This window comes from Lynx rufus, unplaced genomic scaffold, assembly GCF_022079265.1.
Source record: "Lynx rufus isolate CCGP_SWC_20201006 ecotype Redwood Valley unplaced genomic scaffold, mLynRuf1.p SCAF_6, whole genome shotgun sequence".
Lineage (NCBI taxonomy): Eukaryota > Metazoa > Chordata > Mammalia > Carnivora > Felidae > Lynx > Lynx rufus.
In genome coordinates, this window is record NW_025814878.1 from 33563106 (window position 1) to 33589357 (window position 26252).

Consider the following 26252-nt stretch of genomic DNA (forward strand, 5'->3'; position numbering starts at 1 on the left):
TCAACAGTTCTTATTTTAAAATTTTAGTGGGAAGGATTTAGAAAAAACCTTTGTTGTTATTCTTGAAATTTATTCTTAAACCTGCAGAACTAGATTGAATTGTAGCCATGAAATGTTAGTGCCCTTGCACCATAATGGATTTCAATCATCATGACAAAACTCTTTCTTTAATAGAAGTGTAATAAAAACCTGACTAATTATGCATATAACGAGATATTTGACCCAATTCACTGGAAAGTCTGAAAATACTCCCAGCCTTGGTGTCCAAGGTATCCAATCTATCCTTTTTGTGTTTCATTCTTTTTTGAAATAATCATCCTTTCCTTCTTAGTAAAAACATCCCAGGACTATTTTTTAATAATAAACGGACTATCCCAGTTCCATTTATTCCAGTAACAAAATGGGGGTAAGTCTGAAGTGGAGTAGATGTAGAATTTTTTAGTCTCGGCTTCTGTAGCAAGCAGGTCTAGCTAGCGTTATGGATGGGCATATGACACGTTTCATTGCACATGGTCCCCACACTCAGAGGAGTCTGGTGCTTGGTTTAATGTTCTACTATCCTCTTCATGAAATTCTTAATATATTATTCTTGAGCATGTGGTGAGTAGACAAGATATCCTGGGGTGACAGCCTGCATGAATGTTTGTGATCTAGCAGCAATACCGGAGGGCACAGGCTTAGGCCCCAGGGCACAGCACGCAGCCTGCAGAGCAATTGGCCTGGGCTGCCTCAGGGCAGTCGGAGGAGCTGCTGGGCTGGGGACCAACTGAAGATAAGATTGGCGGGGGTGACAGTGGCCTCAACAGCAGCAGAAGGGGCAGCTCTACCCCTGGGGGGAAGCAGGGGCCCTTGGCAGCCCTAGGAACTGGGGGGAGGCCAGCTTGCCTATTAATTCCCCAAAAGCCCTCGTCCCTGTAGCTTTTGCACAAATGCTAACTATGACTTTAGTGCTGGGACACGAACCGCTGGTGCTCGGGCAGTAAGCTTCGTCAGAAAATTATTATAAGGTAAACGTATACCCGTCAGCGTTTAATAAAGCATTATCAGAGCACCGTTGAGATTATTCAAAGAGTTTGGAATCTCTCGTTTTGAGAACTGCAGCAACGTTGTAAAAAAAACAGATCCGTGGGCTCACACATAAAAAGTAGAGACTAGTATCAGTAATAGACGGAAGATAACTATTTTCATAAGATGCTTCAGAAGAACAAATTATTGAGAAAGACAATTTTAAAATTATTTTTCTTGTAACTGAACATATAGCAGTAGATTACTTAAGTGGGTGTTTTTAAGTACATGGAAACCAGGAAGCCATTTTTAGCTTCTTGAACAAGTTACAGGAAATGTCAGAGGAAACACTAAGATCCTATTATATAATATTTCTTTAAAACTTTTCTTTAACGTTTATTTATTTTTGAGAAAGACAGAGGGAAAGAGAGAGAGAGAGTGCTAGGGCATGCAGGCTAGTGGGGGAGAGGCAAAGAAAGAGGGAGACACAGAATCTGAAGCAGGCTCCAGGCTCTGAGCTGTCAGCACAGAGCCCGACGTGGGTCTTGAACCCATGAGCTGTGAGATGGCGACTTGAGCTGAAGTCGGATGCTTGACCGACTGGGCCACCCAGGCGCCTTTATAATTTTCTTTAAAATTTGATTCAGGTTTACATGAAAGTGATTTTTTATGAAGTTTAATCTTTTTTAGAAAAATTGTTCTGTGAACCATTAACTCAAATGACTAATATTTATAAGTAGTTTATCAGAAATTTACTGCAATGTTGTCACTGTTTATAAAATATTCTTCATGGCTCTAGTAACAGTGACAGAAGCAGGGAGATTCTTCTCTAAATTAAAAACTATAGTTTCATAAAAATTATAAAAGGTTGTGATGCATTTGCCAAGAGTGACTGACATCACTTTCATTTATATTGATTAAAAAGGAATTGGTTCAAAGTATACATTTTGATGACTTAATATTAAGTTATAGAAAGGTGAGTCAAACATCTTATCAGTCAAGATATCCCACTAATAAAATATTGTATTCATTGTATTATTTAAAATTATGACATCTAAGTATTTTTTATTATTTATATTTTGTGTTGTTATTTATATGTTACTATTTGCCCTTATTATGTTTTGTAAGTAATAAAATACTTTAGAAGGAAAAGTCTTAATATTTTAGTACCTTTAGTAGCACTCTTTTTCTACTCTTTGAACAAGAGCTCCACATTTGCATTTTTCACGGGTCCTACAAACTATGTAGCCACCCCTGAGAGCAAGATATAGACAGGTTGCTTGACCTATTGGAAATGGAAATGTTTCGTGTCTGAGAGCATTTGCTTTTTGGCACTCAATACAAACACCGAGTATGTTTTGTTTTTCCATTAATTGTTAGCACGGGCCCCTGCCTCTCAACCCTCTGGCCCTGCCCTACCGATCTGCTTTTGCAGATGCAAAGACTAGTTCCATAGGTGTCTGGAACACAAAGTTTTTACATCTTTGCCAGTGGAGGATTTTTCATAATCTTTACTAAATTTGGTAAGTTCCCCGTGACTTATCATTTGTAACTCCGTGTTCATTTGCTTGACTTCATCCTGAGAGTGTCGGTCAGCCTGAGATAACAATGACAAGAGGCTCAGGTGTCCTGGTGGCCTCCAGTTTGAAGCTTGGAAGATTTATGTCTAGACAGCAGTTTGCAAAACCTCTCTGCACGTGGAGATCAACATATCCCCAAAGGATATAATGAGTAAAACTAGAAGAATAATGAAGAAAAATGACAGGCACACAAAAGGGGAATAAACAGGGTATGCCTCTGGTAAATAACTCCCCGAAGGACTCTTAGAAAAGACTTGCTGATTAATTGAATCAATCCATCATCCTTGGGGTGACAGCATCAATTTGCAATCTTTTTTGGGGAGTTGTTTTATTCCATTGCTGTTACAGCTTAAATTCATATGAGAGGTTAAAAAATATAACTGTTTTGTTACTAAGGGGCCACAGTTCTGTGCTCTCATTATAGAGAAGGCTTACATTAATTTTAATAAAGGTTTGGACTGTATCAGAGCATCAACATGTGGCTTATAACAGGATTTTTCCTCTCTGAATTTATCATATAGAAATAAACTTTCAATACCTATACAAATTTTGAGCTCATTTGCATCTAAACTCCATGTTTGAGGATTTTTAAAAAATGATCTTCATTATAATTCTAAAGAATATAAAAAGAAGTGCTTTTATCCCTTTTTAGGAGAAACTCACCATCATTTTCTTTGTTGTCACTGACAGTCATAACTCATGATACCGTTGCAGATTTCGGTGGTAAATGAGACTCTGGAATGCATTATCCAGTTCAAGTTTTTGTTGAATTAAAAGGCATACAGCACATACATGTCTTAGAGATTTTGCTCTTATGGTTATCAAAAGTGATTGTTTCCGGATACTAGCATGTTTTAAATTGGACATAATACATCAATCACGGATTTTGTTCTTTCCTTTCTCGGGAGTGAGTGGAAGGAAGATGTAATAAAATGAAAAGGATTGAACACAGATCCTAAGCAAAGATTCACATGTGGTGAGAATAACTGGGGCTTCAGTGTTTTACAATGTAAGGATCTTGGTATCAAAGCTTTCTGAGTACAAGTGTTTAGTGCTGAAATTTTATCAGAGATGGATCAAATGTCTGAAGAAAGATAGTCTTGTCAATCGCGGTAAGTATTTTCATGATGAAACAGTTCAAGTAATCTCAATCTCTCTAATATTAACTATTCACAAATGCATTATACGAGAAATAACAGAAAAACTTCTAAACCTTGAAAACAAACATAATTTGTCGACGACATTTACATGTGGGTATGAGTTTTGGTGTATAAAAAACTGTAAGATAATAAAACATATTTAACATTGAGACTATATTGAACCTAATACACAATAATTCAGACACATTTCATGATCTTATACTATCTTAGAGTCTTCCTTATCAGGGTTCATTCTGATTTAACAGTCCAGGGTCAGTTGACAAATCCCATTGCCTGGGATTTGATTTATTCTATTATGGTCAGAGTACGCATACAGGAATTTGTTGTAGAATGGTGAGTGATTTGCATTTTCACAATAAATGGTAGTCTTGAGTAATTTCTTGATCTCTGTGGGCCTTAGCTTACTGTCTCTACAATAAATGGGTTTGGATCTCAAAAGTTTGTTCTGTAATGTAACCTACATAAAATGAGCTTGTATTTCTGAGTTTATGACCCATTTGTTATAGTATAATGGAATGTTGGCTATTTCTTTCACTGTATTAGAGATTAGGATTTCAACAGTTACAAATGAAGATCTTGGTGCCGTCAACAAATAATATTTATTACTTACCAAATGCACACCTTATTTGAGAACTCCAGAGGTGGGAATCTTTTCTTTAGGGTATATATATATATATATATATAGTTGCTTTATTAACTTTTATCCCTTTTTTTGCAACTGAGATGTGTGTATTTGACCTCACAGTATGAAGCAACATCCTGCCAGTCATCCACAATGAACCATATCAACACACCTTTCACACAGGGAACAAAAGTAAAAACAGGCTTCATCATTTCCAAGACTCACCGTGTGGCCAGGATGTCAAATTCTACAAGTTGATCTTCAGCTTCTTGGAATGTTGCCTCAAAGCCTTTTTCATTTTCAATCAATTTCTGCATTTTGGCTTCTGGGGGTTGTGCAATGAAAGAGCCCCAACAGCAGCCCAAGCCTGAGACAGCCCAAGCCTGATCCCTCTACCTTCTCTCCCTTTCAGCTACACAGTGAACCTCAGCTGAAATTATGGTTACGCAATCATAAATTCCTTGGGTGAATCTTTTCTGCTTGCCTACCCTACCCCAACATGGTTCACTTATAGTGTTGTCAACGATTGGTCCTCAAAGGAGCAATGACTAAATGAGTATTCTAAATCATTTTATTTTAAATAATTTGACCTTTAAAAAAAGAAAAAACCCACCTATGTTAAGCAAAGGTTTTTAACATAGTGCCCTAACACCTCTGTCAGCTATTAGCCTGATGCTAACTCTAAATTCCAGATTGAAAGGAAAAAAAAAAGTTCCCCAAATGACAGCAAGTCTATTCCAGGCAGTCTTGTAAAAGATCCCTTAGTGTTAGGGGATAATGAAAGTGCGTGCTACCTATGACTGAGCTAACATGGTGCCATGACCTGGCAATTTCTTTTTATTGCTGACATATCCATTCCTGCATAGCACAGAACATCAGCGTTGCCTTCATGTAAATTTAATAGGTTTTCCTTGTCAATGATATAATCAGATACACTGTGAGAAGGAGGGGCTTTCAGGGATGGCTCAGAAGCTTAATTGTTTTTCCATTTATTTTTAAAATGCAAATTACACTAGTAAGTCAAAAAAATCACTCTGTTAAAAATACATTCAGAATTAACAAACGCAAAAAAAAAAAAAGACACATCAGGATTGTAACTCTTGCCTTCTGAATATTAGGTTTATAACAAAAGCTCAGCCTAGAAAAATAGCATTCTTCACCGGATTTTGAGGAGGAATCAGCTGTACAACTCAGATGGTTTTCCAGATATAATCACACTACTGTGCTCACTGCTCCCAAAAGAAGACCTGTCCACGAATTACTCTTTAGTAGTCAACAACTGGTTTTGAAAATTTTGGTGGTGATGATAGTAGTGATTAAGTGATAGCTTGGCTGCAACTTAAAGCAGGAATATGAGGGCTTGTTCTCTGTGCACTTAAATCTCTATCCATATACATGTCCTATAAGGTGGAATCTCATCACAGCATGAATGTACAGTGAAACCTCATTTTAATTTTCACGTTAATAGTCACATTAGAATAGTTTCTGGCATGTAGAGTATTTAAATTTTAAGAATCAGAGGACAATAAATTGGTAAATATTTTTCTCCTACATTAAACATGCATGTCACTATAAAATCATCATATGAGGTTTCACTGACATGTTTGCAATTATTTATTTTATACATGTATGTATGGACAAACATATACAAGCCACTGAGAAAATTCAAGCACAAGTGCTGGAACCTTTTTTTTTTTTTTTTTTTTTTTTTTTTTTTTTTTTTAGTTTATGTTCCAATATAACCCTTGTTCCTTTATCGTTTTTGAATGTATATGTGTGTATTTCACAGACGTCCATGCAAACACAGTAATGGGGCTGGTTTATGTAGATCTGGATGGGCTAAGGTCCAAAGTAGGTTAACCCAATAACTGAAGAAACTACATAGAAACCAAGAGAGAAAACATTGCTCCATGCCAATTTGTAACTTTTCAAGTCTCAATTTCACTGCACTGAAGGATGTTGTATTAGTTTTAAAAAAATTGATTTTAGCATCTCAGGTGGATCCAAGAAAAAACATGACTCTTCGGAGTTCCTGATAAGCCTGAGCTAATTATGTTTCCCACTAATGAAAACCAAATAATGCTTGAGTATATAGAACAAAATTTCCTAGGAATTCAGAATATTCCATAAACACATTGACCTACTATTAAGTTTCCAAAGGCATCTTGTTGCCAACTACGTTAACAGCACAGTTTTTCTGCCACAATAATACAGGAGGATTAAAATACACTCTAACACACAACAGATCCCCCAAATACCACAAAGAGATCTCAAATATTTCACCAAGGTAACTATTGCTCCCCCCGCCCACCCAAAAAATAATCTCGTACGCTGAAGTTAGGAAAAAAAGTTCACCTACGTAGGGTCTTCCATTTGAATTAGATATAAAAGAGTAAACATAGCTAATACATATTCAGTTGGCCTCTGTTGATAGAAATCCACAGCTGTTTCTGTGTTAGTAAAAGACATTTGTAGATACTTATAAAAGCACCTAGAGTGCAGTAAATAAAATCAGTGAGTTAAGCCATTTCTGTTCTCTGCTTCCAGTAGATTATGAGTTTAGTAGATTAATAAATTTTGCTTTGTCCCACCCAACCCCTTCAGAAGACCATATTTAAGAATTATAAAGAACATGATTATTGTTGTTGTTGTTATTGTCACTTGTCTGTTTTTGGCCACCATGGAGGTTCAATGATAAAGCACTTTGCTGACAGCTGGCAGTTTTTGTACACAGACACACTGAGCTGCTGAGCTATGCAGTCCTGTTTCTTGACGTGAAACACACAGACTCAAACTCGTTCGGAATTAATAGCAGTGTGTTAGCCTAAAGGAAGTGACTTGGGGAGGTCTGCACTGAGACTCGGGCGCACAACTTAGGTGGGTTAAGGCAAGTATGTACGGTATAGCCTTTAGGGCAAACAACCTGCCATTTCGGACTTCGGTTACAAGGTCATCATGGCATGTTTTGTTTGTTTTTGCAATTACATTGCCTACGTAGCCGTGGTGCTATCAAGACGTATGGAGTGCAGAAGACAGGGCTGTCAAACTAATGTGCCCTGGATGACTTTGCAGCTCACAGAGGCCGACTGGCTGGGCTGCAGAGTAGTTAGTGACGGCCAGCAGAGGGCACCAACACATCTCCTTATGAACTTTCCAAAGGCCTGGGAGAAAGAAGCCTACTTTCAGGAAATCCAAGATGGGAGTGTCCTGCATATTTGTTTCAGTTAGAAAGAGGAGGCCAAGAGGAATTAGTATGTGCCTCTGTGCGTGTGTGCGTGTGTGCGTGTGTGTGTGTGTGTGTGTGTGTGTCAGTGTATGTAGAGGCTTTATGTTTGTTCTGTTAACATGTATATATATTTAAACTCAGTTGCTTCTTGCTCTTCATAAAATGCAGGAGGCCACTGCAAAACAAGTTCTTTGAAAGGTCCAGGAGCTGACATACTGAGGCCATCTGTATTATTTTGACCTGGTAGAGAGAAAGAGAGAGAAAGAAAAGTTGTTTTTAATCAAGGGGGAGAGCCCAGCATCTTTCTCACCTCTCCAAGCACAAGAACAAGCAAAAATTAAACACAAAAAAGTCCAAGCCCAAATTGTGCTTAAAATGAGACAACTTTCCTCTCCGTTTCTTTTTCCTCTGTAACCTCTTGGGTAAAGTGGCCACTTATGATAATTTAAAATCCATTTCTGGGGACAAATGAAATGAATATGCATTGCTATACAATTAGGCTGCCAAAAAGAATTCAGTGTTTTCAAATGTTGCTAATATACCATGGGATATTCTCACAGTTTATACTGCGGGAGCCCAAACACATCTCTACTGGCGATGGCACATAGGTCAGTGGTAGTCAAAACAGCTACTTTGTTAGAAAATTAACCTGTGGACATGGGAATGTTTTTGTGAGGGAGCTTCATGGCTATTATTTGTTTCAAAGAAGTTTACCAAACCATATGAAACAAATTAATGAAAACCTTCTCTTTTAGGATGGATGACAGATAATCTAAAGAATTACAGAACATTCTCCCAACTTAACTAAAAAAGAGAGGGCTGTCTATTCAATGACTGTAGGAACTGAAACGTGGCTGTGAATGGAAGTCAGTCAGGGCAGTGTTTTCAAAGCTCTTAGCCATGGATTTGCTGGGCATAATGGAAATCCCACAGCTAAAACTGCACATTACTTTTTTAAGCATTTGCGTTCCTTCTAAGGAACAGCTTTTATTTCCAGTTGCTATATAATATAGTGAAAGTGCTTGAACCGGACCATGATGTTGAATTACTCTTACTTTATGAGACTTATTATGGCAGGTTGACAGGAAAAGCTACTCCCTAAAGGACAAAGACATAGGAGATGTTCGGGTCCCTTCTTCTCAGCAGGGGTGAAATTTATGCATGAGTCACTTTTGGTTTTTCACAGGGTTTGAATAGGCGATGGCTGTCAGATGAGTGGTTCTGAAGGCTACCATGTTGAAGGCTACTGCATAATGTAAAATCAGAAGAGGATAGTTGGTTGCAGAGAAAGGGAGGGGTGCAGGCATGTTTGGAGGTATGGCAGCCAAGTTAGTGTGAGAAGTACAACTAAGTACATTAAAAATCAGAAAATATAATGAATGCCAGAGCAAACTCACAGGTCTAAGAGTTTGGAAAGAACACTGAACTAAGGGGTTAGGAAAACTGGTTGATAATTGGGGGTGGCACAACTAACAGGTTGTGTGACCTTTGTTTTCCTTTCTCTTCCTCCAGTTTCCTCATCTGTAAAATAAAATCTCAGTGTTGTAGAACTTGAAGTCCGGTAAGGGGATGTTTTGTAGAAGGGGCAGTGGTAGTATTTTGACTAGTCATTTGTTATATGCAATTAATTCTAACTTCCTAAATCTGAATGTCATGGAACATTCAACTTTTTTCATGAGCAGTGAGACTTGAAACTTCTTACATAATTTTAGTGTTCCCAGGCAGTAAGGAAGAAAATAATATTTTTATTACTTTTTGTTTGTCATTTAAAGTCTTCTATTTAATAAAATCATGGTAAGTTTGGTCCTCAGGAATTTAATGATGGATATTAAATATGCAGGGTCCCCTTTTTGAAGACATTAGAATTATGGATGCCTGATTTGAAACAATATACTTGATCATGTATAATTAGCATTCTCTAAGATAGCTAATCCTATATATGTGGTTACATGTAACTTATTATAGCTTGATCATATTTATTGATCATATTCATAAGCACAATGAAGTGTTACATGATGAAGAAATGCTATGTGATATTGTCAGAAATAAGCAATTACAAGCTTTCTAGATGTTCTGGTCTACTCTTGAGCACATATTGTTGCATGTTATTTGGGTGGATATTATATATGATCTATTGTTTCCAGAGGAAATCCCTTCATATACTATGAAATATAGTATATTATATATTATATTGTATAGTATATTGATTTCTGATTCGATAAAGTCTTTTCATGAGTAATATTGGTTCACATAAGCATTGTTCCCAGTACTACTAAGTTATGTTTCTTAAGCATTTACCATGTGGCATGTTTTACGTCTCATATACTTATAAATTCAAAATAATTATATGAAGTACATATGCTATCATCTCTCTTTTGCAGGTAAGGAGACTTAGATTTGATGAGAATAATTAAAGTTATTCAAATCAAGTTGTATGTCCAAGGTCATAAAGAATTTCATCTCTAGTACTCTGCCTTCTAGGTCCTCTTAACCACTGTCCTGTATTGCTTTGCCTTTATGTTTTAATAGAACACTTTATATAAAGCTATGATACAATATAGGGAAGAGTGGTAAGGAACTTAAAGAGTTTGTAATTTTACTTTTTGTGTGAGCTATCAAGTCTTCCTGGGAGGACAGGAAATTTTGGCCTAAACAGAAAACAAGTATAGTGCTAGGCAAAAGAAAAAAAAAAGAGAAGTATCAGAGGAAAAAGAGATTTAAAACTCTTCCATAAAATATATATTTTAAGATATAATTTGAAGGATAGTGGCATTTCATCTTGGAAAAAAAATATGTTTGGTGTCAAGAGAACAGCATGGGCAACTAGAGAAACTCATGTCATATTGGTGGAAAGCAAGAGTTCTAGTTTCACCGGCAAAAAATGGGTAAGATGGCAGACTACTAATGCCCTCAATAGATTATAAGATTCATCAGGACAGGAGCCAGATCTTATTCATTATTACACTTTCCCAGTATCTCCTAGCATCAGCTGCATATGGTTGGGAGTCAAAAGTTGTTAAGGGTTGAAGAGAAGAGAGAATATTTCAGCAAGATATTGGGGCCAGGTCAGAGGATACTTGTAAGCTACGGTAAGCAATGTGGACTTTGTTTAGTAGGTAATAGGGATTAACTGATAGTTTGGGGACAAGGAGGGGAAAGAGTCAAAGTGGTACTTTGGGAAGAGTAATTTGGCAGCCACATGGAAGACGGGACAGAGGTACTAAAATTAGAAAGAGACAGGAAAACATAAGGTAATGAACCCTGATTTAGGGCAGTGGGTATGGGGATACAAAAGAGATTGTGTGATGCACTGTTTGCAGAGGGAAGGCTTTGAATGCATATAGTATTGGTGGATTTCTGAACAGATCAGGTCTTTTTTATGGGTGGTATTGCCAAATACTTCCAAAGAAAAGCGCAGGCATGATGCATAGATCGTTCCCCTTTTAAAGAGAAGCTTACAAGGAGGTGTATAAAGATTACTTTAATCTCTTGGAAGAGAAATACTCCAAATCCATTTATCATCCTAGACATTAACAATACTAAAAGGCAAAATGATTCAATGGTGGAGGACAATGACGACAAACACATATCTTCAAAGAGAGAAGCTCACATTTCAAAATGAATTGGAATCTTACTTTCTATTTTGATCTTCGCTTGCAATTCAGCATATCACTTGATGCTGATATATAGAATTTGTTATCAGTTGTTATCCAAGGGAATTTGCCTAAACACAGATATAAAAATCAGGCTCTGATTGTATGTCTGCTCTCTTGAGTGCTAGAGTTAAGGGTCTGATAAATTTCAGTGTTACTCTTCTGGCGTAATTTTCACTTCACATCAGAAAAAGAATAAAGAATATTATTGCTCAGTTTTTTTTAACACTATATATAACTATAGGGTTATACTATATATAACTATATATAGCCTATCATTTATCATCCAAATGAGAATACTTTTGAGAGTAAGAAGAGGTACTGGTAATAACTATACCAGGACAACCTATGTAAACTGAGACTCTCCTGGGAAAACCAGAACACATAGTTTACATATAGTTGCATATAACTACCCATAATGTTATATCATTTTCAAAATATATAACTTTTGGGTCATTCAAAGAAGTATTAATAAAGTATTCAAAGAAATATTAATAAAGGCTTTTTAGCTATGTAGTTGATACTTTATATAAGACTAAAAGTAACTTTAGAAATGGCATTTCTGATAAGTTAAATTTAAAAATGAATTATGAAGAAAATGTTATTAGAATTATCCCAGCCAAAACAACATTAGTAGAAGAGAAAATACTGGAAGTATGTAGTTGAAGGAAAGCTGCATGCCATCTATTTTGCACCATGACAGTGCTTACTTAATCGTCTTTTAGTATCATAGAATACCTCCAAAATAAAGTACTTACATGTACATAGGCTGTAGTTGTAAATGAGATGTCTTCTGAGGCCCTTGATAGCCATAAGAATCAAAGCCACCTATGAAATCAACTGAAAAGGGACAATTGCTTTCATTAGTTAACTTTTCAAAAGAGTTTAGCATTCATGATCAAGATCTCACACAGATTACTAATATAAACCGCTTAATAATCTATTAAAACCTAAGTGACTAATTGTGGAGGAAAACAGTTCCTTCAGGGTAGTGATATTTCCCCCCTCAACTGTGAGATTCAATTATTGCTTTACAAGAATCTATTCACTTGGGGGGCGCCTGGGTGGCGCAGTCGGTTAAGCGTCCGACTTCAGCCAGGTCACGATCTCGCGGTCCGTGAGTTCGAGCCCCGCGTCAGGCTCTGGGCTGATGGCTCAGAGCCTGGAGCCTGTTTCCGATTCTGTGTCTCCCTCTCTCTGCCCCTCCCCCGTTCATGCTCTGTCTCTCTCTGTCCCAAAGACAAATAAACGTTGAAAAAAAAAAATTTAAAAATAAAAAAAAAAAAAAAGAATCTATTCACTTGGGAGAAGAAATTATGTACTCTTCTCAAGCAACCAAGACCTAATTGGAATAATAAAATTCACTTGCAGAGTAAAGATGCTGTATGTCTTTTTTGGTTAGTGTGGAGATTTTCTGCAACACATTACAAATGTAAAGAATAATGATCGCTTAAGTGCATGTACCTATCAGCAATTGCAGCACTAGTAATGATATTATATACTATGATTGTCAAGTACAAGGTGCTATGATGGAGCTTGTGTAAATTAATTCAACATGGTTGTGCCTGCCATTATGTGTTTTATAATCTGAAATAGGCAATCAGAAATAAAGATGTAGAGCAAAGTTTAACCAAACATTCAAATGCAATACATACTTCGATATTTAAAATATAATAACATATAACAAAATTACCCAAAATGGCTGTAATAATATCTCCTATTTCATATCTGCTTACACTGTGGCCTTGACACTCCTCCCTTCTGGTGGTTTTGGTCTGTGTCCTTTCCACTTGAACCTGGGTAGAACTTAGTGGCTACTTTAATGAATATGGTAGAAATGAAACTATGTGGCTTTCAAGGCCAGATCATAGAGATGTCATACATTTCCCTATTGTCTTTTGAGATGCTTAGAACACAGCCACCGTGCCCAAACAAGTCCATGTGAAAAGATCAATGAAGAAGCCAATGGTATGTGTATTTTGACTGATAGGCTAGCTGAGGTTCCCGCTGATAGCCTGGACACGTGAGAGAAAATGCCTCCAAATGATTCCAGCTTCAAGCTGCTTAGTCAACCCAGTCATAGAGTCTTCCCAGCTGAGGCCCCTGAGATCAAAGAAAAGCCATTCTCATGGTGCCCTGTCTGAATTCTTGCCCACAGATCGATGAAACAGTAAATACTAAGAATACTGGGAAAAAGTTTTGTGTTTATTTTTTTCTTTTCTGCTCCTGGACTTAAAGGCTGTGTGGTAGGGATAAAAGAGGCAAACTGATGAAAAGCTGGCAAGACAGATGATAGGAGAGAGAAAGGAATATAGAGACTGAAACAGGATGCCTGTGGATATCTTTACTTGTTCTAGAGTCATATTCTATTGGTTTAGCTTTGACTAGATTTTGTTCTCTTTCTCCCCCCCTCAACTGTGAGATTCAGGTGCTACAGGTAGAAATTGGAGCAAAGTATGAAGTAACATAAAGTCCATGATGTCTGTTTATATAATGGGGAAATATTTTTTAATAGATTTTATTTTTTAGAGTTGTTTTAAGTTTATAGCAAAATTAAGCAGAAAGTACAAAGAGTTCCTATATAGCCCCTCCAACAAACTCTGCCACTAGTAACATCCCTCACCAGAGTGGTACATGATTACAACTGATGAATTTACACTGACACATCATTATCACCCAAAGTCCAGAGTTTACATTAGGGTTCACATTTGGTGTTTTAAACTATGTTTTTTGATGAATGTATAATGACCTGCCTCCACAGTGTTAGTCTCATACAGAATCATTTTGCTGCCCTAAAAATCCTCTGTGCTCTGCCTTTATCCATCCCTTCCCCAATCTCTAGCAACCACTGATCTTTGTACTGTTTCCATAGGCTTGCCTTTTCTAGAATGTCACAGAGTGGGATTGATACAGTACTGGAACCTTTCCCGATTGTCTTATTTCACTTAGTAATGTGTCTGTAAGGTCGTTTCATGTTTTTCATGGTTTAATGTCTCATTTCTTTTTATCTTGAGAACACATTTTTCTAGGATGAATTTCTCTTCTTATCAAAAGTGGAATAGTATAAGAACAAAGGCCATGGTGTTAAAAGGATCAAGGTTCAAATACTGCTTTGACCACTTGCCAGCTGTGTAACCACAGACATATCATTTAACATTTCTTAAAACAGGAATTAAAATACTTATTTCATACAATTAGTATGAGGATAAAATAAAATAAGGAATGTAGAGCCCTGGGTGAGACATATGGTGTGGAGGAAGAAAATTAAAAGCCCCTGAAAAAATTCAGGATTTTCTTTATAAATCTTTTAAGCCATGCAGTGTAGGAGAAAGAGAAACAGAAAATGTTTAATTTGGGATAACGATGGAACCATACCAGAAGATGAATTAAGAGAAGGAACCTCCTTTGTTTCCTGAATTGCCTGTATGCATACATTAGCTAATATAAAGGGTACCAGAAAAGCTATACAATAATTGAATGTCAACTATATTTAAGGTTTGTATTTTGAGAAATTATTGTCTATGATTGGAAATTAATTTCAGATAGTGCCTAAATTCCCTTTTATTTGGGTTTTCTCTTGTCAACATTGAAACTTGATTAAGGACTAGTTTACTGAGAGGTATTCACAGTGTTAGAATTTCCTGGTTAGTGTCTCTTCCACTGAAATTGAGATCCGAGTTAAACTCAGGTTTATTGTTATTGTTATTGGTATTTTGAAATATTTCTCGGGCTTGTTTCCAGGGGTTTGAGATGGATAGCAGAAAAGGTCAGATGGTAGTTACAAACCAAAGATTGTAGTCACTCTACAATCAAAGGATAACTAAAAGAAACCAAGATGAATCTTCAAGTCCAATGGATAGAATCAGGACCAAAAATGGAAAACAAAGCTTGAGTTGGGAGCAATGTAGACCTTCCTAAGACATGAGAAAAGGCCAGAAGGGAAATGAGGTGTGTCCTTAGTATGTGTTGTGAACAGTGTTTGACTTGTCTAGGGCTTGCTTTCATTAGCCATCTGGTGTAGGGCTTGGTAGTGCTGGCTTACAACTCCCCATGTGGGGAGGATCACATAAAAACTCTGATGGAAGGATTGCCATTTTTCTGATCATTCAGATCGTCTGGAGCCATAAAAAAGGATCCAACAGCAGGTGATTCAGAACCAAGATGAAAAAGAAGAGGATCTAAATGTAGCCACGATGGATTTTTACCATTTCACTTATGAGGGAGGTATTCAAATTTAAGCAACAATCAAAGGGCATATTTTATAAACATGCTTTAGTTCACAGCCAAGGAAATTATGTAAGGCCAATTTCCACACGCATTCATTCCCAGTAATTGTTTGGATGTCTTCCTAAAGACTTGAGGGAGAGGAATAGAAATAAGCTGGATCCAACCAACCACTATAGTTAATATTACGGTGGTCAGTGTAGGTAGATGTGATTCCTTGCTCTTCTTTTCCAGATGATGCTTCAACCACATATGGAACTCCTTGTGGTGTCACATGGGTGAAAAAAAGAAGTAGAAGAAACTATTTTTTTCTTTTTCAAAAAAATGAGTCACTGGGGTTAACTTACATTTTTAGAATACTGTTAATACGCTTTGGTCTATTTTCCTTTTCTTTTACATAATCACATTTATCAAGTCTATAAAGTGGCTGCTACATGCTGTGAAACTTTTCTGAGCAGTAAGGGTCATGAAACATCTGACAGGTCCTTTTCCAAGTAATTGTGATGGCATCTAGATGTTTGGTTCGTAGCTTATCTCTGCATTATTTAGAAAAGTGTACCTGTTATTCCTCTGGAATCTCCTTAATTCCTGAAAATAAAAATAAAGTTCTGGGGTGCTGGGTGGCTCAGGCGGTTAAGCGTCCAACTCCTGATTTTGGCTCAGGTCAAGATCTCATGGTTGGTGAGTTTGAACCCCACACCAGACTTTGTGTTGACAGCAGGCACAGCCTGTTTGGAATTCTCTCTCACCTCTCTCTCTCTCTCTCTGCCCCCTCCCATCCCCCCACCATGCTCATTTGTGTGCCTTCTCTCTCTTTCAAAATAAACAAATAAACAAAAAAATAAATAAAGTTTCAAACAATTGCACAATACTTAATAGTTTCTAAAGCCCTTTCAGGTGATATTAATTATCTCTGCAAAATTACTGTGAGGTGGGTGGGAATAATTATCTTCACTGTACAGACAAATACAGTTTTACTTGACTGCTTGGGGGACACACAACAGCTGAGGACAGGGCTGGAAGTGAGGTGTTCTATTTCCTTCCTAAGTATATTGAAAAGTGATTTCTGCTTTTCACTCATGCCATTCCAGTAAATTCCTGGAAGGTTATCAAAGGTTTTGCATCAGATTTTGGATTAAATCTAAAATCTTTAGGCTTTTGTTTTCTTTTTATAGTATTCATTTAACAAGAGTTTTTGAGTGCTTGCTTTGAGTCTTCCATTGGTTGTAGATGCTTCATTTTGTTGTTTATTCTCTAGCGTCTCTCCTCTGCTCTTGCTAGAAGATGTACTCTTATAATAATCAATAATCAAATAATAATCAAAGCAATAATCAAAGCAAAACCCACCTATGATGGATTTTCCAGTAATAGTTACTAATGAGATGTCTTGGTTTTTCTGTAACATATCTTTAAGAAGAGATAAGGTGAGCATCCTTCAAAGTTTAGTTCATTTCTTCTGAACTATAAAACCATATAAACATTTATTTATTTATTTTTTATTTTTTTTAACGATTATTTATTTGAGACAGAGAGAGACAGAGCATGAACAGGGGAGGGGCAGAGAGAGAGGGAGACACAGAATCTGAAACAGGTTCCAGGCTCTGAGCTGTCAGCACAGAGCCTGACGCGGGGCTCGAACTCACGGACCGCGAGATCATGACCTGAGCTGAAGTCGAATGCTTAACCGACCAAGCCACCCAGGTGCCCCAAAACCATATAAACATTTAAATGATCCTTTCTTTTGAAAACTATTTATAGTCTCAGCCTCCTCTTGTATAACTCTGATTATGGTGTTTTTCAAAGGAAAGAGGCATGTTGTCTTTTTAGCCACTTGGCATTTTGTCTGTTATTTCAACACTTACCAGAAAATATGAAAAACGGAAATTACTGAAGGGCTGAAATAGAATTCGGAGAATGAGAAAAAAAAGATGACAATGAGTTCAAGATAATGGAGAAAGAGGTAGAGAATATGTGACCTGCCAAGTTTTTGCACATGGGGGAAGGAGAGGAAGAGGCAAGAGTCAAAGTCAACTCAGAAATTTGTTGACTAGGAGAATGCTGTTGCCTATAACAGAAAAGAATGTCAGGAAGGAGTTGGTGCTTGGCTTCATTTGGAAATACAGCATGTAAGGTACAAGTGTCAGGGACCAGGAAATCCATGCAAAAAGAGAAATGTAACTCTAGCTGGTGCAAGGCAAGTTGGAGATTTGCTGGGATTTCAGAGATTAGCTTCCCCTCACTCAACTTTATTGTGTTTCTTCTCCACCTGACATATTGTAATCTACTTGTTTCTTTGTTGAGTCCCTTGCTCTAATGTAAGATGCATGAAATTTACTGTTTACTACTGTTCACTACAGTAACCCAGAACCCAGAACAGTGTCTTGGTGCATGGAAGACTGTCCTTATGGGATGATCTCTATAGACCTGCTAGGCTGTAAGGAAAAACAAGACAATCATTGGAGCATGGAAGATGTTGGTAAAATTCTTAAGTGAAATTCAACTCTTTTTACTCTTTCTTCCTTAAGGCCTTCAATTATAATAAAGAGAAGACCTTTTATAGAAGATCTATAATACTTGGTCCTATGAGATAAAAGAAACTTTTTTGAATACCAATGGGAAGAAGCCACCACTGTAGTCCCTTTGGCCTAGAGGAGTAGAGGCAAAGAGGCTAAGACATGCCTTAGCATCAAAGTGACTGGTGAGAGAGTCATTCATCGATGAAGGCTATCAAAGGTTGCAAATGTTGATTACTGGTAGGAAAACATTATTCTCTTTCTGAGAATAACAAAGGTAGACAGTGGGGCAGAAGGTGACAAAATAAAATAAAAAATGTGCTTGCTTAATCAGTGCCTCATCGGAGGGATTTGCTTTTGGTCTTCTGAAGATAGCTCTGGAAAGTTATCATTTTTTTTGCAATTGTTACATTTTCTCTTTGCCTTATTTTTTCCTATCTGAAAAAATGGGTATATTTATTCTACTGACCTATGGAGACATGGCGAGGCCCATTATTTTAAATTAGTAAAGAGCCATATCAGTTTAATAACTACGATTTAATAACATTAATAATAGCGGAATTTAGAAATTACCAAGTAAGTGAGAAATGCTTTTTGAATAAATATTCTTTGCTAAAATATATTCCCCAGTGTGAACTTCCCATTTATTTAAACCTCTTAATCAGCAACACTGAGTTCAGTAAACCTAAAATTGCCTTTTTAAAATGCATGTTGGCAGTGAGGTATTGTAATATAAAATTGTACCTTGGTCGTTAATGACAAAGCCCCTAGTCAACATACTCCCTTTTGGAGACAGAGCTGGAAAAGACCATGAGGAGAAATTTTAAAAGGCAGATCATAGAAAGCTCAGCCTGAATATTTAGAAGAACTCATTGAAAGACATTAAATAATTTGTGTGGGCTATGAAAATAGAGTGTATATCCATTTTCTCTGCAGGTGAGAATTTAAAGGGTACTTGTCTCCAGTTGCACAAAGGAAATTTAGAGCATAACCAGTCATAGGCCAAATCCAAAAGAACCACCTCCCACCCACACAGACTTCCTTGGGGGCAGCAATTCAGCTTACTGTGTGAGCTTAAGGTGTTTGGTCTGGGATAAAATCCCTGAGTGGACTCTGAGCTACTGTTTTTATTTCCTGATGAGGGAAACACAACCCTTTGTAGGGTTACCTCACCTTGTTGTTGCCTTAAAGGTCACTGAAGTAACCGTTACAGCCCAGAGAGCTTCCGACAGACAAAGCACACACTGAATGCAATGAGACTTATTAGCTAAATCACTGCAGATGTGGCATTTCCTAACCTTGTCCAGCAAATGTATTTTCTTACGGTCCTATTTTCACATTTCTCTTTTAGTTGCATTAGAACCAGATCCTCCATATTTTATACTTGGTAACACATTTACATATGCTAAAGAATGAACATGAAAAGCAATCACCACAATGTGGTCATAGCAGAAGAAATATTTCTTTAGTTAGAAATAGTTTGAGTAACCACTTGAAGCTTTTGGTTTTAAACACTTAATAAAAAAATAAAATATGAGTCCCACTTGACAAATTATTCTGTCTTTTAGCTCTTGCCTACATCTGCAGTGAAGGCAGAACCGTAGGGGGGATTTGAAGAAACACATGCTGGTTTTCTGCTGATGCCAGGATCTTGCTATCAGACAGTCTCCTAATATTGTACATCACAAGGAAGTAGGAAAGTAGTGTAAAGATGGAGGGCTCAGAAGACCTACCAGCATCATGCCCACAAGCAGGTCACAATTGCTCTGAGCCTTATTTTCTTCCCCCCTAACTTGGAAATAATGAAGCGATTCCAACTTCATAGGGTTATTGAGAGAGTCAAGTCTCAAATGCAGCACTTGGCATATGTATAATAAAGATACACCATGGATAGATTTGGGATCTCATCTCTTTTTGGAAGGGATTTATACAAAGAGAACAATTTGAATTATGCTTTAAATGCATATTTGGGTTCTTCGTGGAGGGGATGAGCACTCTGTATTAGAATTTACAAGAGTATTGTGTGGGATGACACAGGTACTGAGTCATCAGCAGAAGCTGAGGACAGCTGAGGACAGTCTATGGAAACCCTTCAGCCGTGCATTCCTTTGGTGGTCTGACAAACAACAGGAAAAGCCTGTATGACTAGTATAGAAAAAAAAGGGGGGGTATTTTTTACTTAAAAAAAACTACATAGAACTGCATTTTCATATTTCAAATATTTTTTGGAAGTCACCTCATATATTCTGTAAAAGGACAGAGAGAGGCTGGGACCAGTCTTGTTTGTGGTCTCTGAGGCTTCAGCCTATATGCAGGCAAAAGGGACTGTTCAATGGAGTGTGCCACAATGAAGACACTGACAGCTTCTCCTTCTGGATTGGGCAGAGGGCATGAGCTCAATGGTTGGTGGAAAGATTACTCTAGAGAGGAGAAGCTTTGACTGTGTGTGCCTCAGATTTGAGCAGGGTTGCAAGGAGACAAAAGGATACTTGCCAGTGTAGAAAATTTTTCAGGTTCTAGGAGAAAAATGGACGGGTTTCATGTTTTATAACTTTAATTTTCATGGTTTGAGTACTAGGCTTAGGTTCAGAACCCACGCCTGGGTTTGGAGCAGATCCCGAGGGAAGTCAGTGGTAAGGAGTGGGGGTGTCGTTGAGCAGGAGAGAGCATCCAGCCATGGTTAGGGACCTTCTCCAGCCATGGGCAGTGACCCAGGATTAGAAGTGGAGAAAGTGAACCTGAGCCTCATCACGCGTGGTTGTTGAAAATCCAAGTGTGATGCAAATACAGGCCAGGTAAGAGATAGGGGGCCGGTGGGGGCATCACTGCCACGAGTAATCCTGCACAGAGATGAGAAGTAGAAAGATCCGAAGAATGAGAAAAACAAATGTTCCCATAGAGGGAAGTTCCTAACTGAAGATGAAAATAAGTTTTTCTGGGAGGGAGGCAGGGGAACAGGTAGGGGGAAAAAACCCAGGAGTTTATAGTCAGGCCGAGAACTTTAAATTTGTGATTTTGGAGAAATTTCCTTTCTCCACAGTGAAGGTGATCCAAATTAGCCTCTTTGATGAAGGAAATTAAGGGGTAGATGAAGTGAGTGGTAATGAGGGTGGCAAGTGCTGAGAAGGTCAAGAAATTGTAAAGCTAGAGTCAGACAATTATGTATCCAGGCATCTTTAATAATTTCAATAGATGTGGAGGAGCATACAGAATGGGATGAGATCACTAAGCAAACTTCACCTTCAAGGTGCCTGGGCTCACTTTGTGCCATGCCATTTGGATGAATCAGATTTACCTGTCTTTGTTTCTTTCTTCCCTGTTAGCATGCTTTCAATGAGATATGACATGCCTTTCAGTTGAAATTGGAGAGAGCAGTTATTATGAGCCATAGGTGAGCTAGTTAGACATGATTGGGCATGTCTTCTCAGGTGACATCCAGCATATACTTAGAATGCAGAGTCCATTTAAATGCAGTGCTTTTAATTAGGGTGTGGGCACATTTATGTTTTTGTGCATATTTAAGAAAATTTAAAAAAGTCCACATGCATTCCTTGCCTTATAATCCTCGCTAACATAATCTTTGCATCATTTTGCATCCTCCAGAAAGGAAAATCATCAAACTCTTGAGTCTAAATTAATCATCTGTTTAGAATGATAGTAGCAGTTTCAGTAAAGAGAATGTTCAGTGGTTATTCTAACATTTTTATTGATATTTGCGAAAGCTGAAACTAGATTTGGTATATTGAGCTCCTTAAAAACACTTAAGATTATTCCTGTGTGAATTACAGTGTACATTTGGTCGATATGGACTGGAAAAGTAGTTCTGTTTCACCAAGGCACACCTGTTTTTATTAAATTCTACATATCCCTCTGATATATCCTTTCGATTTCTGCTGCAATGTCATTTCCTCAAGGAATAATTTTCTAGTCTTCTCACCTGGACGATGCACCCCTGGGGGGGCATTCCACTACCACACCTCTCCCACCCTTGCCTGAATTCTCATGACAAGTGACTGTAGTTCTTCATGGGAACTGCATCCTGGGCTCTATGCGCCATGAAGGCAAAGGCTGTATCTGCTTGGTTCCCTGTCTCATCCCTAGCGATGGACACACGAACCCATCATAGAGTGGTTACTCCATAAATACGTGTTGAAAGGATCTATCTTGATTATTGCAGTGAAGTGGTGTGGAAAGTATATTTAAATCTGGAGATTTACGTTCTATTCCCAGTTCTGCCTCTAAATGACTATTTCACTTTAGAGCGAGTCAATTCAAGTGTCTCTTTCCTCAACTGTCAAAAGAGGGGATTAAAGTAGGTGATTGTTAATATTGCTCATAGCTCTAGGATTCTGCACACTTCCATATTTCTGGGATTGGTTTACATATCAATGGTAGCAATAAAATATTTAAAATGAGCAAGTCTGCACAGGCATAGTGAATGGGAAAAATTAGCGCAAAGGAGTTATTTCTCTCCGACTGTTACTACCATATTATGCATTGATTTTGCTAGGCAAGTTTCCAGGAAGATGAGCTGTTGAGTAGTATATGTATATACTCTAGAGTATATGTAGTATATGTATTTTATAGTTACCTATTTACACACACACAGCATTTGGAACCTGAGTCATGGCGATTCTCAACTGGAAAACAGGGGGATAGAAAAAAATGTGGGACCTGGAAGAGGGGAATAGGATCGGCAGGTTTGGGCCCAAAAGAAACACTGTCCCCTCATTCAATTCACTTCAGTGAGGAAAGTGTATGGATGTTACTATGTGCTTCCCTTTGCTTTTCTGCTCTTGGGAATTCCTTAACATCAACTTCATTAGTTACAAAGGCAGCAATCCATATCCAATTTTCTTTTTGTGTCAGGATTGTTCATGTATAAACTAGGCTCCTTTGTTGGAAACATTTGCAATTAATCCCATAAACAAACAAACAAAAAATGCAAATCTTGCACTGCCTGCCCCAGCCAACTCCACCGACTCTGAGCCTGACCACCATCTATTATACACAAAAATGAATTGAAATTCCCACTTTGGGCCTAACCTAATTTTCAAGTGATAATAGGCATGGATTCCCAGAAGCTCTCTATGCCTCTTGATAGCAACTTCCTAATTTCCTTTCCTGGTAAATGTTTTAAATAAGATTTTAGCACCAAAGGAAATTAACCTTTAAATTAATTGTAATTATAAAATGCCATCACTGATTTTTGTCTTCAATCTAATTACTTTCTATTATTTAAACAAACCTCACCTCCTGTGAGCTTTAAGTTTGTTTCTCCTTCACTCCCTGTCACACAATGCCAACCAATCCTAGCAGAGGTCTCCCTGAGTCTCTGCAGCTAGAGCAGCCTCATTTAAATGTCACGCAGGATTGAGAGTTCGCCCTCTGTTCCCTTATTGACAAGGCGCTCTTTCAGACGCTATGCTATGCATAAGGCTGCTCTGCTCAGATGTTTTCGTTCTGCATACCTGGTGGCCATCCTCAGAGGTGCGGAGATTTTTATCCTCCTGCTGTTAAGAAGGAGATAGCTAAGCCCAGCCTTCTGTCTCTATTAGAAGCCACTTCCAAAACTAAAACACAACTGGACATACTGAAGTGGGCACCTGCCAGCATCATTTATCAAAAGACGAACTTTGAATGTGGAGCCTACTTTCCCAGCACGCCTCAGCTTTGGAGGGCTCTTAGAGCTTAGTTTCCTATGCGGGCTCTTTGTCTTGTTCTCATTTGTTCTTTCGAGATGGGACTGTGGGATCCCAGGAACTTTATTTTGTGAGCGTGTCTATCTACACCGTGGTGCTAAAAGCATGCTTTTTTCCTGCCACTTAGCTGCCTTCTTTGTCATGTCATTATCAATGCGAGTACAGAGAGATGGTGAGGAAGAAGTATGGAATACCCATTACAGGTGGCCTGTGTACTGCAGAATTGGAAGATGAAGCAGAATAATCAAAATGGAAGATTTTTCTTTTAATCATTTCTGTAAATGTCACCACTTTCCCTTCCACTTACACTCCCTGGCTTTCTTTTCTATTGAGGCTGATTAAAACAACCTGAAGAGTATGAGAAAGCTTCAGTTCTCCCAGCCAGAAATATTTTCTGCATAAAATACATCCTTTACTACACCCCAGTAAGTTGTCATCCTTTTTGCTGGACTGAATATTGTCACCTTACCACTATTCTTTAGAAACAAGGTCCTGATTGTTCTGAATCAACAGAGGGTAGGGGATCAATAAATTTCCTTCCCCCCATATTTTTGACTTGGGAACATGAAATGTATTTAAAGATGATTATAGTGTGTGTAGGTGTGTATGAGAGTGTGTGGATGTGAGTGTGTGTATGTATGTGTGTGCATGAGTGGAAAGCAGTATAGTACAATGGGAGAGACATTGTGAAAAAAATAGAAAATAAGAAGTGACTGTTGAGGAATCAGATTCAACTTTCACCTGAATATCCAATTTTAAAAATAATTTAAAAATTTAAAAATAAAGCTCATATATTTTCCCTTCAATGACCACGAGAGGGAGTAATTTAATAGTAGTCTGAAAAAGAGACCACTACTAACTAATGAGCAAGACAATGTAAAAACTGTATTTCACTGTTAGGGAATGCTGTTGCCTCTGATAGAAACTTGCATGTGATTGACAGGAGGCATATGTCTATGCAGGCATTCATTTCAGGTGCTGATCATTTATTCAATCTTTTATTTTTATATATGGCAGCATGTCTCCGCCCCACTCTTTTCTGCCATTTGCTTAGAAAATGACAAAAGTGCTTTATTATAACTGATTACCCATTTACTTACAATAAACTGGGGTCTAAAAAGATGCAACATACCCTTACTAGTTTCCAAATGGTCTAAGAAATGTTTGTGGAGAGCTGATTGATTCATTCATTTATTTCCCAGATAATTACTGAGTCCTGCTCCAGGTTGGGGATTGCTAGATGCTGAGCATACAGCAGTGGTCAAGACAGGTGTGGTCCCTGAGGGCAATGGCTAATACTCTCTTATCCTGAAAGAGTCAATATGTGCTGTATTGGTGTCAGAAGTTCAAGAATAAGCTCAGTGACCTTGGACAAGTCATTTAATCTTTATGGGTCTACAAAATTAAGCTGTTGAAATGGAGCCGTAGACAGTAGTTTTCCATCATTTTCAAGCCTGCTGTATTCCTAATCCAAAAGAAATCTTAAGCAGAATCAGAAGTTGTAAAATTAAATAAAGGTAGAGCTCCTGTGTTTTGGGTGAGTTGAGGAAGAAGCAAGGTGACAGACATCTCTTACCCTGGCCTCACTACGATTCTGTAAAGCATAACTAGAGATTAGTAGCATTCAAAATCTGGGGCTCTGGGCTTTAATATGTAATTCTGTTCAGAGAAGGGGAAATGAATGGCAAGTTTGGGTTTTATGTAAGGCTAGTAGATGTGGACAAGATTATTTCACTAAGTCACCTTGAAAAATCACAAAACAAATGTTATAAGGAGATGATAAAGCAATACCATGTTAACAGTATTTTATTATTTCATTTGATTGCTTTTGTGTGATACTCTAAAAGTAAAACAGATACAGCATTCTCATAACTCTGTCAACGTGATGCCTGAGAACTTGGCACCTATTTTGAACTGCTAATTGCCTGCCCCTTAGGTTATGTTTGAAGAGTTATTTATAATAACAAGAAAGAAAGCTTAGATTACCAACTTATGTGTAGTATGACCCTAACAACCAGATGGAAAAAATGGTGGATACATAGATGGGCAGATGGGTAGATGGGTAGATAGATAGATAGATAGATAGAAAATAAGGAGGGAGGGAGGAAAGAAGGAAGGAAGGAAGGAAGGGAAGGAGAGGAGGAAGGAGAAAGAAAGACTAGGAGCCATATGATATGCAGAAATGTTAACTGAGAAACATAATTCAGAATCGTGGGGTCATTCTAATTTTCTTTTTTTTGTTGTTTGTGTTTTCTATACATTCTGCAGTAAACTTACATTTCTTTATAAACAGGGAGAAACAAATGTTTTTTAAAGGGGAAGTGTTTCTCCCTGCTGCCACCTGCAGCCAAAAGTGGGAGTGTGTGTGATTGTGTTCAAAGAATTCAAACTCAATGATCCTGACAAACTGGAAAAATGATCAAAACATATAGAATAGAGTTCAATACACAGAAGTGTAGGCCAGCAGCCTTTAGAAGAAAAATCAAACAAAAATAACAGAAAATTATTAGCCTCAGAGAAGTGAATAATTTCCTGTGGTTTGCTTTTCAAATGAACGTTTCTATAAA

The 26252-nt window shown here is 37.7% G+C and overlaps 1 protein-coding gene across 3 annotated transcripts in view; it reads right to left on the reverse strand.

Moving 5' to 3' along the window:
* Positions 1–5683: 5683 nt before the first annotated feature.
* The window catches only part of NKAIN2 (sodium/potassium transporting ATPase interacting 2), a 995125-nt gene continuing 974556 nt past the window's right edge, over positions 5684–26252 (reverse strand). For 2 of the 3 annotated variants that reach the window (XM_047102356.1, XM_047102357.1), the window contains 3 exons: positions 12005–12086; positions 11229–11317; positions 5684–7833 (listed from right to left, as the gene is read on the reverse strand). In XM_047102356.1, the coding sequence (XP_046958312.1) occupies positions 11293–11317; positions 12005–12086 (107 nt within the window). In that variant the 3' untranslated portion in view covers positions 5684–7833; positions 11229–11292. The remainder of the gene's footprint in view (positions 7834–11228; positions 11318–12004; positions 12087–26252) is intronic. The other variant, XM_047102358.1, reaches the window with a different exon arrangement.